Below are 18794 nucleotides of genomic sequence, written 5' to 3' on the forward strand. Positions count from 1 at the left end.
CCGTTCGACCAAAGCTTTTAAAATTTTAATATGTTGTTACTGAGAACAAAATGAAGGTCCAGTTCAAGAATGACGATTTTGACTTTTACCGTTCAGGAGTTAGGGTTCTTGAAAGATGGAAAAATGGTGTTTTCAGTCGTGTCCGTTCAATCACTTATGAACTGTTCAACCAAAGCTTCCCAAATTTTAATGTATTGTTACTGGTGACAAAATGGAGGTCAAGTTCAATAATGACGATTTTGACTTTTACCGTTCAGGAGTTATGGTTCTTGAAAGATTGAAAAATGGTGTTTCCAGTCTGTCCGTGCATTTACTCATGAACTGTTCAACAAAAGCTTTTCGAAATTTAATATGTTGTTAATGATGACAAAATGGAGGTCAAGTTCAATAATGTCGATTTTGACTTTTACCGTTTAGGAGTGATGGTTCTTGAAAGAAAAAAATGGAGTTTCCAATCGTGTTGTTACATTTACTCATGAACCATTCAACCTAAGCTCTTTAAAATTTTAATATGTTGATACTAATAACAACATGGAGGTCAAATTTGATATTGACGATTTTCACTTTTACCGTTCATCAGTTATGGTTCTTGTGATATTGCCAGGACACAAATAAATGTTAATTAATCCGGTTTGCTGTCGTTGTTACAGCCTCTTGGGTTGTTTTTGTTATGATATTACGCCACTTTCAAGGGTAGGTGAGGTTTATGTGCCTGCAAACATGTTTAACACCTCCCCAATAATAGTTGGTGTGAGACGTTGTATTTCATATTTGTTTTTGTTAAAAAAAATTTGTGTACATAATTCATGCCGTTACCTTTCTTGTTTGAATTGTTTTTCATTTGTCATTTGGGGATTTTATAAAGCTGATTTTTCTCATTGTTGATATAGGCCATCTTTTCTACTGTTCCCCATGTTTTGTGCATGGTCTTCAGTATTCCTTCTACAGTACGTCTCTATGTGTTTTGTTTTTACTTCCTCGCTTACGCCTTCGTTCTGAAGTCCAATGTAATGCTGTTCTAGTGATGGAATTACCATGTCTTCTAATAACATGCCCAATCCATTTCCAACGCCTTCTCACTAATATTGTACCCATGCTATCTTGATGACACTGATTTAGAAGATCTTCAGTAGATATTTTGTTTGGCCAGAAAATGCGCAGGATTCTTCTTAAGCTTTTGGTATGGAAAACTGACAGTTTGTTTAGATCGACTTCTGTCATCCTCCAGCATTCTGATCCGTATAAAAGAGTAGATAGTACACAACTCTGGTACAGTTTTAGTTTGGTCTTCTTACTGTACTGTGATGATTTCCATACATTGTTAAGTGATCATGGTGATCTAAATATATTCCTGGCTTTGTTCAATCTGTTCATGGTGTCATTTCCTGCACCTCCATCGTTTCTTATTGTACTTCCTAGGCATGTAAATGTTTCTGTGAAGGGGAGATCTTTTCCATCTTCTAGGATATGAGTTGGTTTATTGATGCTTAGGGTCATGGCTGTTCAACTTGATGGAATGTTCCATCGTATTCCTCTTGGAGCATCTTCCGTTGTTTTTCTCATTACCCGGTCAATTACGACATTGAAAAGAAGAGCAGACATCACACAGTCTTGTCGAACTCATATTTTTACCTCAAACCAGATGTTGCTTTGCCCTACACTGCAAGTGAAATTGTTGCAGAAACTTTTGATGAGCTCATTTATTTCTTTTGGAATTCCATATGATCTGAGTATTCGCCACAAGGTCTTTCTGTTGATACTGTCAAAGCCCTTTGAAAATCCACAAAGTTGATGTAAAGCTGTCTTTGCCATTATGTACATTATTCGATAATGTTACGTAAAGCAAAGATTTGATCGATGCACCCTCTACCTTTACGTAATCCTGCTTACTTCTCTCTTAGTTGTTTATCCACTGCATCTATTATTCTTTGTATAATAATTTTGGCCATGGTTTTACTTGGGATTGGCGTTATAGTTATACCTCACCAATTGTTACAATCACTTAGAGCTCCTTTCTTGGCTTACTTTATTATTATGCCTTTGATCCAATCATCAGGTATTATGTTTCCTTGCCATATTGAATTAAATAGAGATTGAAGAATTTCAGCTGCATGCAAATTCTGGTCGACTTTAAAAAGTTCTGCATTTAGATTTTCCTGCCCTGGTGATTTCCATTTTTTAATGTTTTATTGCTATTATTATTTCCTGTCTTTCTGGTTGTTAATATTTATTCCCAAATTTTGAAGTGCCTCAATCATAATTGCTTCTTCATCTGGAGCTGGTCAGCTTCATCTGATTGTTTGGCAAGGTCTTCCGCCATGTAAGCTCTTTTTCTGCTCTAGTCTTTCGCCTAACATTTTTGTCTAATACTCTATAGCTTGTGTTGTGTCTTTCTTACAGCCTTTATGGTTTTGTGTCGAACATTTCCTTATTCTATTCATATGACTTCTTTCTCCTATAACCTTCCAAGTACCTTTTATCCCCGGGTGAACAAGGGTGTGTGTTATTTACAAAGGGGTAGTCAACCAATCAGATTTTAGTATTCTTGCTGCATAAGAAATAATGAAGAATACATGTTGTTGCTCATGCGTGATTGACCAAAACAATATACAAATTCATGAAAAATATCATTTAGAAGAATTGAAGTGTTTGTATATTCAAAATATATGTACATGTTTTGATTAGAATTTGTTTATAATTTGAATTTGATATAAATTGTTTCAACGGTAACTATAAAATTCGTCTGTCTCTTGTTTTCTTTTTGAATATCAACTATCTATAAAAATCGTCTAGGTTTGTTTTGGTTCGTTCCGTTTCGCACTTTAGATCAATATCATGTTGGTATTTAGACAGTTCTCTTAGGCCGAGAATACTGTGGACCGAATATTGCCATGAAGCAATTAAACACTGCAGCGACACAGAGCAGAAATTAACAAATAAACATGGAACATGCTAATAAATCAGATTTTAAAAACCACATGGTCATAAATGGATTCACTGGTAATATTATAGCAGCATAATGTTTAGATCGAATCCTTGTCACTGTATCCATATAAAGTTAGGCAGGACAAATCTGTGAAAGACACATGTCGAAGAGCTCGAGATACGTATACATGTCCGTAAATTTATTCATCACAGGCACTTGACTGACAAGTTTGTTTTTTCAATTTCCGACTATCTCCATAGAGATAACTACCCATAGACCAACAATATATATATTGTAATGGCAGTGGTCTTATTAGTCCAAATAAGATGGGCATCCCACTTTGGATTCCCTCACACCTTTTCCCAAAAAACGTTTTTGCAGTCTTGGCAAAGTTAACGTTTTTGCAGTCTTGGCAAAGCTAGGCAAAGTTATGATAAAACTGCCTTTTGTCTCATCGATTCACTATCACAAAGTTTAATTACATATAATGACACCTGGCAGTGATTTGGAAGGATTTTTTCTCTATGGCACAACCATGACAACAGGTTTTTTTTAATTTCGGGTAGTCTGAGATTTCTCTGACGTCCAACAGCTGTTTTGCCAGACAAGCTGGGCCCATGGGACATCAGATCGAATTACAGTTAACCCGTACCACCGTAAACTCGTACCAACGTTAACTCGTACCACAAAAAAACAACTCGTACCAATGTAAACTCGTACCACTGCTAACTCGTACCAACTTATTTAAATGTATTTGATTGGTGTTTAAATTATGAATATATACTGCTATTTATCTCTATACCTATATAAAATGTATATAATTTTGAAAGTACAATGACCAATGTTCCATGTGTATTAGATGTAGACAATACCTTGGCAGATTTGATTTGTTGTCTCCCTTGAATACACCCTTTTTAAAACTTTTACTGATAACCATTGGAATTAATTTTTAATCATTCCAAATCAGTTACATTAAATAGATTTGGGTACTTTTCTTCTGTTTCCCAAAGGAATTTTATTCACTAAAAGAATTAATTTTGTGTGTTTTAAAAGTTGTAAATTGTTTATGACCAATATGTTAAAAGTATGATTCTTTTTATATATAGTCACGATACATTTGAAAGTAAATAACATATCCATTACCAGTCACGTCTCAGTCCTTACAGCTGAACGGACGTGCTGGGTCAGCTCTCCTTTACCCGCTATCTTCGATGAGGGTTTATTGCTAGATGGTCAACGACATACTACTAAGATGACAGAAACCAATCCATGCCGTACAGAGAGACGTAGTAGTTGGCGTACCCGCGTTAACATGCCTCCAAAACCATTGTCTATTATGGGGAGTGTCATGCCGATTAACGTCCGAGGGCTGTATCCTAGGCTGTTGGGTGATACGACCTTCATTTTCCTGCCTCACGGCTTGGGTCCTGATAACGCTTCCTGTCATCTTTAGAACTACGTCCACGATTCATCTACCAGTACTATATAGTCACGATACATTTGAAAGTAAATAACATATCCATTACCAGTCACGTCTCAGTCCTTACAGCTGAACGGACGTGCTGGGTCAGCTCTCCTTTACCCGCTATCTTCGATGAGGGTTTATTGCTAGATGGTCAACGACATACTACTAAGATGACAGAAACCAATCCATGCCGTACAGAGAGACGTAGTAGTTGGCGTACCCGCGTTAACATGCCTCCAAAACCATTGTCTATTATGGGGAGTGTCATGCCGATTAACGTCCGAGGGCTGTATCCTAGGCTGTTGGGTGATACGACCTTCATTTTCCTGCCTCACGGCTTGGGTCCTGATAACGCTTCCTGTCATCTTTAGAACTACGTCCACGATTCATCTACCAGTACTCCATCATCGAGGCTAGCGGGCTGCCAAGCTGACCAAACTGGCCCTGAAAGCAGCCGTTGTGAAGAAGTAAAATCCAAAATAGTCAACAAACCAAAAACAACTCACCAAAACCAAGATGGCGGCCTCCATTCGGCGTCCTTTGCTACCCGTTCCTGACCCACGGCACAAAATATTTAAATGCTCACCAATCGTCTTCGGGCACCGAGCCGACCGTGCGAGGGCTGAAAAGCCAGTCAAGGTCGTTAAACACTTCCATATATATAAAGTAAATAATCAATAGTTTGCTGTGTCAGTATGACTTTTGAGCTTTTACTATAAAGCCATGGTGCATATGTTCATGTTCATAAATAGTCTTTTATTAGCCTTAAAAGAATATGAATGATGGTTAAATTGATATATTATATGTTTGAAATGATTGTCATTTTTGTCCTGGTAACAATCCAATATTTGGATTTTACACCAATAAAATGATTGGATTTGATTTGATATATGGTTTTAATGGTATTGTGAATAGCCAGTATACGTAATGGTAGTGATAGCAGAACCTTCTTTAATTTATCTCTACTTATGAGTTATGAGATTGACTGTCCATCTGTATTGTGAATAATGGAATTGTGAATGGTCAATGGTAGTACTGGCAGAATAACAAAGGATATATATTTTAATTTTTATATGTATTATGTATTAATTTGATCACAAAATCAAAGGAATATCATATATTAATTAGCAGGGTATTAAGGTAATGAAGAAATTATATTAGTGTCTTAATTAAAAAAAACGTCTTTTTTTCAAGTTTTCATCATAATCCAGTAGAAAACTTCAGTAATTCAACTTCTTTGTATTAAGTTTAGAAAGAAAAAACACCACAAAACATTCATATTTTTTAATTTATTTTTAATGGTACGACTTCCCAGTGGTACGACTTTACGTTGGTACGAGTTTACTTTTTTGGTACGAGTTAACATGGTACGAGTTTCCGTTGGTACGAGTTAACTTGCTTCCATCAGATCTCGTCCCATATCAAAAAGTGGATATTTGCCCACCCAAAATAGATGCGCTGCTTCATCGTTTCTGGTGCTGACTGACAGCCTTGGAATTATATAAATCTGCCATCAATCTGTTCATTTTTTATTTATCTCTCCATGTATCCAGGTGTAATGATAAGTCGTTATACTAAGGCTATTTTTTTCTTATTTTTTCTGTAGACTTAGCTTTAATTTTTTATAACCATGCATTGGCAAGCTTGATAACTCGTAATTGTTTCTCAGTAACTAAATGTACGATGATGTCCCATACGGAACCTTCTGACCTTGTTTGTTTACATTAAAATTTCAATGGCATCAAAATCATGTGATGTCAATTCGTTATATCCAATCAAATTGCTCTACTGTCAATTAGGGGATTTTTCAGTCTACGGCAATTACGTTATTTCTTTCTGGGATATTGCTTCAAAATAGTTTGCAATAGTTCTGGGTTTTATTCAACAGGAAAACTCTTTTTTTGCCATCCCTTTTGACATCAAGGGAATTTTGTATGAATATTTACCTACAGTCATGATGGTCAGAATATCGATTTTTTTATAATGAATAAAAAGAAAATTCTATGAAAAATAAATGTAAATTGTTTATTATTAACCAACTCTATATGCCTGTTCAAAATTATGGCATGGTCATCGTTTTTTCATATTTTTAGTTTTCCTTTCATTTTGGTTGGGCTTTTTTCGCGGGAAAATCGAGAAAGAGGTAAGGAGCATGTCATTTTTAAATTCCTAAAAATACGATTTGCTTGACCTGTATTGCCTGCCACAAGATTGATGACGCTGAATGGGATGTACACAAAGCAATGGAGGTCGGAAATGGGATTTTGTGAAGTTCTAGAATGTTTTTAAATATTCGGAAGTTGGGATTGAAACGGGCATTAGAAAATTGGCATTTTTTGGCAATAATTGAGAACAACAATGAAAACTTACCTTTAGAAATGTTTTTTTATTCAAAAGTGCAGAAAAAACGTATTTTGCACGGTTTTTCTACGCCGGAAGTACTGTAGTGTAGTGACATCAATGTGGAGTTTCCCCGTGTGTTAAGTTCAAACACAAATACCTAACGAACTGACAAGATGAACGATTTTAGACTACAGTAGGATATGTAAGTTTCACCTACCTGCAAACATTTATTTGAAATGAATTAGGTTTTTGTTTGTTTAATGGTTACAATGGTTACAGATTGTTTATATTTTAGTGTTACAGACAAGATTCACAGATCAATCTAAGTCTGGACATTATTTGTATGTAAAGGAACATGCCGCTAAAGACCAGGATGCAAGAAGACCGCCAGAGAGAACATTATTTGTTGTTAATATACCACCATACTGCACAAAGGTAATAATTAGAAAGACCTCCTTACACAATGCCTTAGAGAACATTATTTGTTTTTAATATACCATGCCACCATACTGCACAAAGGTAATAATTAAATTGATTAAGGAGTACTAGTTCTGTGCATGTCTTTACTGATGTATCCTAACAAAGCCTCAAAACTATGACATTTTAGATGCAGAGACATTTTACCATTTGTGTTATAAAATCTCAAATTTTCAGTTTTCAAAATAAATCAAATTTTATCATATTTATAGTTTCACTTTGTAATCAGATCACACACATTAAAACCAGCATTGTCTGCAATTATACATTATCAAAGATTATCATTATCAAAAGTCTAAAAAAAAAGATCATGTCAATTGTCCTCATGAAGGACAACGAAATAATGAAATGCATAGATTTGTACATGTAAAACTAACAGTCTGCAATCAACATGGTCAAATGTCGCACATGTTAAAACTAGCAAAATCAGCAATAAAATGTATATAAATATATAAACTAGCAAAATCCACAGTCACAGTCTGCACCGTAACGTTAGTCACTAGTCCCATGCCCTAGTCTAGTAAACAAATATATTGTTATTTGGATGGAGAGTTGTCTCATTGGCACTAACACCACATCTTCCTATATCTATTATCTACATAGTCCTATATCAATATATGTTTATGTACATGTATGGCCTTACATGTAGCCTTAGACGATGTTAGAAATATTCACAATAGTTTTATTTTTCATGTTCACAAACTGTAACTCTAGAATAAAACCATTGAGACATTTTTTTTGTTTACAGTATGTGCATGTGTTAAAATCTGAAAGGCACCAGAAGAATAAATTCATTTAACGAATAAAATTATTGTGAATATGTTCTTTTTTTCCAGGAGAGTCTGAGACATATATTTTCACGATTTGGCAAGATTTTACATATCCATCTTCAAGATAAACCAACAAAAGATCTGCTCATCAATAAATCACAATTTTTTCCTGATCTGCAGCTTCAAAAGGTAAATGTATAAATAAAGGATTCATGCTTCCAACAACAATATATATATAAAGCCATTCTTCATTCTCTTTGTTAAAAAAAAAACATTGAAAGGAAAAATGAAACAAAGCAACAACAAAAAACCAAATGATAGTATGACATAATTAATAAATATTGTACAAAGTGGGATAAATTAAGTTCACATTAACATGTAATCATCCTGATTCCACTGTACTGAAAGTTTAAAAAGCTGCAATTACATGTTATACTGGTAGGTAAAAAGCTACATGTTACCATCCCGATTTTACTGTACTGGTAGGTTTAAAAGCTATGTGTATGAGCATCTATAGCTACCATTAATATTTTATTGTCCTTTTTTTCAGGGATTTAAAGTAGGATATATTGTTTTTAGAAAACCGGCCTCTGTAGAAACAGTTAAACAACTTCCATTCGATACACCTCTGGTTATTTCTACAACTAAAAACCCTGTGTCAACAGGTGTTAAAAGTAAGTCAAGCTTAAAATTGTCTGAACCAACATCTGTGTTGTCTAGGATGACCAGGTCATGTCAGGTGATGACCTTGTACTGAATCAAGCCATTATTTTAGCATTTTTTCCAATAAAATGGAATTTACAGCTAAATGATAGCATCAAAGGCATAAACCATGCATCTTAAAAGAGGCAAAAAGTTTTACTAATGAAAAGATATTATCTAAACCTATGTATTTAAAATTTTAATAAAACTACAAAATCACAATTTATGACAAAAATTTGAATTTGCTACTTAAATAAGTGATTTAAAATCACTTAATTCAATAAGTCCCATGACTGCAAAAAGCGGTATCTAACAAATAATAATGAATCCATAGTAGTTGTTTATTTCGCACAAAAAATTATTGTAAATTCTGAAACCAGTCCATTGTCTACATGTATTTTGTTGTTTTATTTATAGAATGGTGTGACGAATACGAGAAGAGCAGAGTTGATGTGAAACAGTTACAGGTTGAAATAGACACCTACATGCAGTCTTATGATAAACTTGTGGAGGCGGTATGTCTACTTTTTGTCCCCCTACTCATTATACAACAGAGTATTAAGACATACATGTACATCCTGAATTACAGCACAGAGAGCGTGTCTAATTTCATAAAGATATGTTTTATGTTAAAGGAGTAGCATTTACCTTTATTTAAAGTAGTTTACATTTTAAAATGAATGTTACACTTTGTACTGAAGCCTCAGGCAATATGCAGGCTTCAATATTGCTTAAATATTAGTTTTGATTAAATAACCAAATATTCTACAAGTAACAACAAATGGAAGATTTTAACGACCTTGACTGGCTATAAGTACAAGTAAGAAATGTTTTAACATCACAGACTGATCGATGACACAAAAAAATAAGAAATACACATACTAGGCTATTGAATATCATATAGGTAAAAAGACAAAGGAAGTGTGTATTGATTTAATTTCGTAGTGATTTTTGGTGATTGATTTAAATTGGAACTTTTAGATTTGTTTAATAATGGACCTTATGTTTAATTGCTGTATTTGATTGAATGAGAGAAATTGTATTTTTCAAAAAATTTCTACTTGTTGAGATTTTTTGTTTTCTGTCAGTGTATTCGTCATTAAGGGAATATCATGTGCCACAAAACTTGCTAGAAAATACTAGTCATGACAGTAGATGTGAAATACATGTACCTGGTTTAAAAATGATCATTGATGTGACATTAGAAGACCTGTAGAATTTTCTTGAGATGGATACAAAAAATCATTCGGTGAAAATAAACTATTTTATTACATTAGTTGCAATGAATTACATTGATTTCCCAGTGAGATAAAAACCGATAATTTCACATGTGAAATAAACGTGGTTATTTCACTCTCTGAAGTCATATAACAATAGGCGTTATCAAGACGTCGATAACGTTGTAACAAAACATGCGTAGGATAAACATATAGTTCCTTACATTTACTACATTAATTTCATTTAAAAAAAACAATTTGACTATGTAATAAAAAGTATCACTAATCACGTATTTGAATATCAAAAATAAGACAACTTGTGACCGAACGCTGCTTTGGATTAAACTCGTGCTGCGCACTCAATTAATCCATGCATTGTTTGGTCACGCGTTGTCTTATTTTTTATATTCAAATACGGCGATTAGTTATACTATAAATATCACACTTACAAAAAAAAAACAGTTTCAATGTTAACAAATTTCACTTGCCTAACTGCTCAGGAAATTTGTTTACCACCGACCAGTATTTTTGACAAATATTCTTTGAAATAAGCATGATATATTTGTAAAAAAAAATAAGTTGTATTCACCTAATTTTATGTGTGAAATCAATGAAAATTGATATCCCAGGATTGATAACAAATCCACAATATATTATACATTGAAACCTGTTTAAACGGAACCGCTTCAGGACTAAAGATCTTTTTTGGTATTGGCTGAAGTTCGGTTTCATCAGGTTTACAACGCATACAAGTTGATATGACAGTGCTTAAGAACATGTTTGGTTTATACAGGTTTTCGGTAATACAGGATTCAATTTAGCAAGGTTTCACTGTACTTCATTCTTATTTCTCAGATAATATAGATAAGTTATTTTCTTTTATAGGACAAGAAAAAGGCCATGGAGCAGGAGGGTGTTCCTGATGAAGATGGATGGGTTACTGTCACCAGACACAGCAAGAAAAACAAAGCTGTCCCTAGAACTGAAGCAATGGAGTCTAAACTTACAGAGATAGAGAGGAAGAAAAAGCAAAATATGGTAAGAATTCAAACTTCACTTGTTCTTTCTACATTGATGGTATTTAAAGCCATTGTGTAATCATGTAGATATAAGAAGATCTGGTTTTAGTGCCAATGATACAACTCTCCATCCAAGTCACAATTTGTAAAAGTAAACCATTATATGTCATAATACGGTCTTTAACACAGCCTTCGTTTCCACCAAACACCAAGCTATAAAAGGCCTAAAAAAATTAATAGTTTAAAGCCATTCAAACGGGAAAACCAATGGTCTATTATTCTATATAAAAAACAAGAAACATTTATGAACCACATCAACAAACAACAACCACTGAACATCAGGTTCCTATATATGTGTTTTGTTTCAATTGATAATCAATAGGAGCCCATTACTTTGTAGCTTCATTGTTAATGTGCTAGTCTAATAATACATGATGAATAAAAGGGATTGTCTTGTGAATGGTGAATAAATGTCAATCGAAGTATAAAAATTTATCAATTAATGTTCAATTTTCTGTAAAGATCATCAAAAGAAAGCCAATGGGAGCAAAATGCATGTGCTTGTCTATGACCTTGTCATTTGTATCTTAAGTCATGTTTTCATTTTTATTTTATCTTTATTTTTGGTAAATATTTAGAATAGTTCTCTGTCCTCTCTCATTTATTTACAAATTTTCTAGATGCTGTGTATTCATTTATTTTCGTGGGTACCAATTTTTTGTGGATAAAGGAAAACTTGTATTTGTGGATATTTAATTTTGTGGTTTTGACTAAGTCTGCATACAAGCTTATACTATAGAAAATTTATCATTCATTGAAGATCTTTTTTCGTGGTTTACCTGTACCAACCAAATGCACAAAAATTGGTATCCAACAAAAAATAAGGAATCCTCAGTGGGTCGTTTTGAGTTTTTTAAATTGTATTTCATTCAAGATTTAATGTTCTTTTGATTTTTTTTTGAAAATTAATCTGTAACTCTTACAATATTATAAGATACCAAAAAATTAGCAAGAATATTGCAGGTCCAACAAAAATTCTGTATATCAGACATTAAACAGAAAACTTGAATATGGATAAACCTACTGTAAATTCAGAAATTATTGCGAGTTTTTTTATTATTTTTGCTAAAATGCGACAGAGTTGTAGACGCAATAATTTGAACTCGCATCTTGAAATATTTTATATTGAATTTAAACAGGATTTTTTCTCAAAATTGTAAAAATTAAAATTGCATTTAAGACTACATTGACAAAATCACAATAATAAATGCATGCCACAATTTCTGAATTTACAGTATATGCACACGCCCAAAAGTGGTAAATAGTGAAAAGTTTTTTGACACACATTTCCTAATATATTTGTTACATTGCATTTGATTGAGTAAAAAGATATAATCGGTGCATTTGTCTCTTTTGCAGGAACTCAAGAATTTTTACACCTTTCAATCTAGAGAAACCAAAAGAAATGGTAGGTTATTTTGATATATTTAATCTGATTAATGGATTCTGTATATTTTTGAATTCAAATTGATAAAACAATCACTCAACTGTCAAAACAATAATTGTAAGTAAAGCTTGTTGTTTCAGTTTGTAAAATATAAACAAGGTAGTTTTTATCTCGCCTGCTACAAAATTTTTGGAAATTGAGACATGGTGATTGCTTTCCAGGCAAAATGTATGACGACTCTGTTTTCTGCTTAAAATAGTTTGATAAAAACTACTTGTGATAGATTATTGATATTTACTATGAAGTTGCATTACTATCAGTACATATCAGTCAGTCGACTTTTATTATATCTGCATTTAAACAAAAGAAGTCATGTTGAAAGTTACTTTCAAAAGTTGGTTTTTATACAAATACAGAGATTTGGTGGTTCCTAGAAAAAAATATGCAATAAGTTTCCATAAAAAAAAAATTATATGATAAAATATTTCATTATCATGTAGAATTCTTTGTAAAAATAAAAATGTGATATTTTTATGGTCCATCTAGGGGCATTATGTTTCTGGTCTGTTTGTTAGTGCGTTTGTCCATATTTCTTTCTGTCCCTCTTCAGGTTAAAGATTTTTGGTGAAGGTAGTTGAAGTCCAATCAACTTGAAAGTTTTTAAATATCACATATGTTCCCTATTATATGATCTTTCTAATTTTAATGCCATATATTGCCATGCTCCTTTGAGCCTTTTTAACCAGATTTTTATGACAAAAATGTCGGTTATTGAATTGGGGATGTACAGCGGTCGGGCGGGTGATCGCATAAAGTGTTCTACCAAAGCTTCCCAAATTTTAATATGTTGTTACTGATGACAAAATGAAGGTCAAGTTCAATAATGGCGATTTTTACTTTTACCGTTCAGGAGTTATGGTTCTTGAAAGATTGAAAAATGGAGTTACCAGTCGTGTCCGTGCATTTACGCATGAACTGTTCTACCAAAGCTTCCCGAATTTTAATATGTTGTTACTGATGACAAAATAGAGGTCAAGTTCAATAATGACGATTTTGACTTTTACTGTTCAGGAGTTATGGTTCTTGAAAGATTGAAAAATGGTGTTTCCAGTCGTGTCCGTGCATTTTCTCATGAACCATTCAACCAAAGCTTTTGAAATTTATATATGTTGTTACTGATAACAAAATAGAGGTCAAGTTCAATAATGACGATTTTGACTATTACTTTCAGGAGTTATGGTTCTTGAAAGATTGTTAAATGGCGTTTCCTTTCAGATTGTTGCATTTACTCATGAACCATTCAATCTTAAGCTTTTCAAATTTTAATATGTTGATACTGATGATAAAATGGAGGTCAAATTTGATATTGTCGATTTCACTTTCACCATTCATCAGTAATGGTTCTTGTGATATTGCCAGGACACAAATAAATATTAATAAATCCGGTTTGCTGTCGTTGTGACAGCCTCTTGTTATGGGTTTTTTGTCGAGCCTGCAACTTTTGTTGCAGAAAGCTCGACATAGGGATAGTGATCCGGCGACGGCAGTGTTAGCTCACTTCTTAAAAGCTTTATATTTTAGAAGGTAGAAGACCTGGATGCTTCATACTTTGTATATAGATGCCTCATGTTACGAACTATTTGTCAGTCACATGTCCAATGTCCTTGACCTCATTTTCATGGTTCAGTGACTACTTGAAAAAAAGTTAAGATTTTTTGTAATGTTAAATTCTCTCTTATTATAAGTAATTGGATAACTATATTTGGTATGTGCGTACCTTGCAAGGTCCTCATGCCTGTCAGACAGTTTTCACTTGACCTCAACCTCATTTCATGGATCAGTGAACAAGGTTAAGTTTTCGTGGTCAAGTCCATATCTCAGATACTATAAGCAATAGGTCTAGTATATTAGGTGTATGGAAGGACTGTAGGGTGAATATGTCCAACTGGCAGGTGTCATCTGACCTTGACCTCATTTTCATGGTTCAGTGGTTATAGTTAAGTTTTTATACGACAAATACGCAAATTTTGAAAAAAATTTCGTCGTATATTGCTATCACGTTGGCGTCGTCGTCGTTGTCGTCCGAATACTTTTAGTTTTCGCACTCTAACTTTAGTAAAAGTGAATAGAAATCTATGAAATTTTAACACAAGGTTTATGACCATAAAAGGAAGGCTGGTATTGATTTTGGGAGTTTTGGTCCCAACATTTTAGGAATTAGGGGCCAAAAAGGGCCCAAATAAGCATTTTCTTGGTTTTCACACCATAGCGTTAGTATAAGTCATTAGAAATCTATGAAATATTAACACAAGGTTTATGACTATAAAAGGAAGGTTGGTATTGATTTTGGGAGTTTTGGTCCCAACAGTTAAGGAAAAAGGGGCCCAAAGGGTCCAAAATTAAACTTTGTTTGATTTCATCAAAATTGAATAATTGGGTTTTTTTAATATGCCGATTCTAACTGTGTATGTAGATTCTTAATTTTTGGTCCCGTTTTCAAATTGGTCTACATTAAGGTCCAAAGGGTCCAAAATTAAACTTAGTTTGATTTTAACAAAAATTGAAACTTTGGGGTTCTTTGATATGCTGAATCTAAAAATGTACTTAGATTTTTGATTATAGGCCCAGTTTTCAAGTTGGCCCAAATCGAGGTCCAAAATTAAACATTGTTTGATTTCATCAAAAATTGAATAATTGGGGTTCTTTGATATGCCAAATCTAACTGTGTATGTAGATTCTTAATTTTTGGTCCAGTTTTAAAATTGGTCTAAATTAAAGTGCAAAGGGTCCAAAATTAAACTAAGTTTGAATTTAACAAAAATTAAATTCTTGGGCCTCTTTGATATGCTGAATCTAAACATGTACTTAGATTTTTGATTATGGGCCCAGTTTTCAAGTTGGTCCAAATCAGGATCTAAAATTATTATATTAAGTATTGTGCAATAGCAAGTCTTTTCAATTGCACAGTATTGTGCAATGGCAAGAAATATCTAATTTCACAATATTGTGAAATAGCAAATTTTTTTTTAATTAAGAGTTATCTTTCTTTGTCCAGTATAGTAAGCAAGAAATATCTGCAAGAATTTTTTTTAATTGGAGTTATCTTTCTTTGTCCAGAATCAACTTAAATCTTTGTTATATACAATATACAATGTATATTCACTTTTTACTACCAACTGATAAATTTAAATAATCTTTACCATTCAGTGATAACAAGCAGTTTTTTTACATCTAAATATTTTATGATGTATTTAAATGAGTAGTAATTGTTGCAAACTCCATTAGAATATTTTAATTGAAATTAGTTTTGGAATAAGGGAAAGGGGGATGTGATTAAAAAATTGGGTTCAATTTTTCTCATTTGAAATTTCATAAATAAAAAGAAAATTTCTTCAAACATTTTTTTGAGAGGATTAATATTCAACAGCATAGTGAATTGCTCTAAGAGAAAACAAAAATTTTAAGTTCATTTGAATACATTCATTCTGTGTCAGAAACCTATGCTGTGTCAACTATTTAATCACAATCCAAATTTAGAGCGGAATCCAGCTTGAATGTTGTGTCCATACTTGCCCCAACCGTTCAGGGTTCAACCTCTGGGGTCGTATAAAGCTACGCCCTGCGGAGCATCTGGTTGTGTTTTGGTCTGTTTTTCTTATACTATATGCAATAGGTCTACTATGATTGGTGTGTGGAATGATTGTAAGGTGTACATGTCTAGCTGACAGGTGTCATCTGACCTTGACCTCATTTTCATGGTTCAGTGGTCAAAGTTAAGTTTTTTAGTTTTGGTTTATTTTTCTTATACTTTATGCATTAGGTCAACTATATTTGGTGTATGGAAATATTTTATGATCTATATGTCTGTTACGCAGGTTTATTTGACCTTGACCTCATTTTCATGGTCCATTGCTTAGTTTTAAGTGTTTGTGTTTTGGTCTGTTTTTCTTTATTTATAAGCAATAAGTCAACTATATTTGCTGTATTGAAGAATTGTTAGCTGTACATGTCTGTCTGGCATGGTTCATCTGACCTTGACCTCATTTTCATGGTTCATTGATCAATGTTTCATTTTTTTGGTTAATGTAGAGTTTATGTGACAGTTGTAATAAAGCTTTATATTTAGGTCTATCAAGATAGTATCAAGGATTAGTAAAGAAGGCGAGACATTTCAGTGTGTGCACTCTTGTTTTATTATGTGATTACTAATACACTTCCATAAGGGACCTCTCCTTTGTAGAGCCATTTTTCAAACAAAAGGAAAGGAGGAAACATTTTATTTATGGACTGTTTTTTACATATTTTTAAGTAACTTTTCAATTATCTTGTACTTTATATTTTCAGAAATAGCAACATTACGGAAAAAGTTTGAAGAAGACAAGCAGAGGATATCCCTAATGAAGGCAGCTAGGAAATTTAAACCTTATTGACATATTATTTTAATAAAATAATATTAAGAATTCTTGGTATTGTTCCTTTTCCATGCATGAGTGTTTCTGCAATAATATGATCTCCATATTGTCAATGGAGAGTATGATTCTACATATAAAATCATCTTTGTCTCCACCGGGATCTCTGTGTTACAAGGCAGCCTGTTAACTGATTGAGATAAAGAAGCACTTCATTAGCTCATGTGCTTACAGCTGACTAAGTATCTACTACATTTTCTAAGGGAAGCAATTTCGTCACATTATACAGATCCTGTGTCCCATGATTAGCTTAAAAGGATCTGAAAACACTCCATTCTACTTTCTGTTTTTAACTCTTTTTATGATCCTCTAGTAATAATACACACTTTCAAAAATTTGAAGACTGACGTTTCATTGGGTATTGTAATACTTATGGGAACAGAAAGTTGATCCTTGTATTTCAAGAAAGCTTGGACACAGTAATTGTATTTAAATCAGATTGGTATTGATATGGTTTTGTTAGTCTTGAATTATTTTTAATTTAAGTTTTCTTGTGTATAATTTAGAGTTTTTTATGACATTCATTATCGCTGAACTAGTATACATATTTGTTAAAAGGCCAGCTGAAGGACTCCTCCTGGTGCAGGAGTTTCTCTCTGCATTGAAGACCCATTGGAGACCTTTGGCAGTTACCTGCTCTATAGTCAGGTTGTTGTCTCTTTGACACATTCCCCATTTTCAATTTTATTGATTGATTGTTGATGATTTAAGGGCCACTCTTCAGCTATTTCATGGCAGTCAGTTTTTAAGGGTGGAGGGAGCTGGAGTGCCTCGAGAAACCATTGACTGTCTATAGAAAAACTGACAATTCTAGTCAATTAAAATTAAAGTCCAGTGCACCTGCATAAGCAGGTCAAGTGGCTAGTGATAACAGTAGTAGAACCACTTTGCCACAGAGGCCTGGTATATATAATATGATAATGAGATTAAAAAAGGGAAATTATGTTGTTAATAGGTGTGCTTGACCAACAAAATATTCAAATCTGATATTTTAGAACAACCTTGGATAGCTCAAAAATCAACCTATATACAACGTTGAAGCATCCAGGTCTTCTACTTTCTAAAATATAAAGCTTTTTAGAAGTTAGCTAACCCCAACGCCTCATCACTCACTATCTCTATGTCGAACTTTCTGCAACAAAAGTTGCAGGCTCGACAAAAATCATTAGAGAAACAGATTCCACCACAAAATCTTGTGTAATACAATATTTATCCACTCTCGACAGTTATATTTTAAATATCTAAAATGCTCAGGCAAGCCTCTCGTTTTAAATTTGATAATTTAACTGTCTCGAGTGGATAAATATCATATTACACTCAAAGCAGTGGTAGAATCTATATTTATCTTAAAATTCTAACAATATAAACAAAATTGTTCAGTGTGAAGAAAGAAATCAACCAATATTTTAGCTGTTTGTGGTGATCAATACATGTAGTTGTAAATACAGATATAAAGTTCTGCCATAAATGCAAATTTCTAGATTGATCATAATCAGAAGTGGTCAGAGGGGGTGTGATCCCTGAACCCACCAATTGTTTTGTCAAGTTCTGGTATCCTGCTCATCATTGTTATAACATTTGTAATTTCATGTGTCCTACCTGACTACTGTTTTCACTCTTAATATTTTAACTTTCATGTGTCACACTAGTCCAAATAATTATAACGTCTTGAAAGGCTAGACTTTCAAGACGTCATAATTATTTGGACTAGTGTCACGCTTACAAATAATTGGCCAATCCTGCAAAGGCAGGTGCAATATGCTTCGACCTTAATGAGACCCACCTATCTTAAGTCAGGAATCTGATGTTAAGTAGTTGTTGTTTGCTGATGTTGTTCATAAATGTTTCTCATTTTCCGTTTTATTATATAGATTAGACCGTTTGTTTTCCTGTTTAATGACTTTCGGGGCCCTTTATATCATTTTGTCTGTGTGAGCTTTGTGTTGAAGACCGTACTTT

The 18794-nt window shown here is 33.3% G+C and overlaps 1 protein-coding gene across 1 annotated transcript; it reads left to right on the plus strand.

Annotated features, from left to right (window-relative positions):
* Positions 1–2854: 2854 nt before the first annotated feature.
* On the plus strand, positions 2855–16824 carry LOC134725201 (ribosomal RNA-processing protein 7 homolog A-like). Its single transcript, XM_063588841.1, has 8 exons — positions 2855–3000; positions 7030–7169; positions 8048–8170; positions 8532–8655; positions 9101–9198; positions 10786–10938; positions 12339–12387; positions 16711–16824. The coding sequence occupies exons 1-8, from the start codon at positions 2943–2945 to the stop codon at positions 16794–16796; spliced, it is 831 nt and encodes a 276-aa protein (XP_063444911.1). The 5' UTR covers positions 2855–2942; the 3' UTR covers positions 16797–16824.
* Positions 16825–18794: the final 1970 nt, after the last annotated feature.

The sequence above is a fragment of the Mytilus trossulus genome, chromosome 7 (genome assembly GCF_036588685.1).
Source record: "Mytilus trossulus isolate FHL-02 chromosome 7, PNRI_Mtr1.1.1.hap1, whole genome shotgun sequence".
NCBI classification, from domain to species: Eukaryota; Metazoa; Mollusca; class Bivalvia; order Mytilida; family Mytilidae; genus Mytilus; species Mytilus trossulus.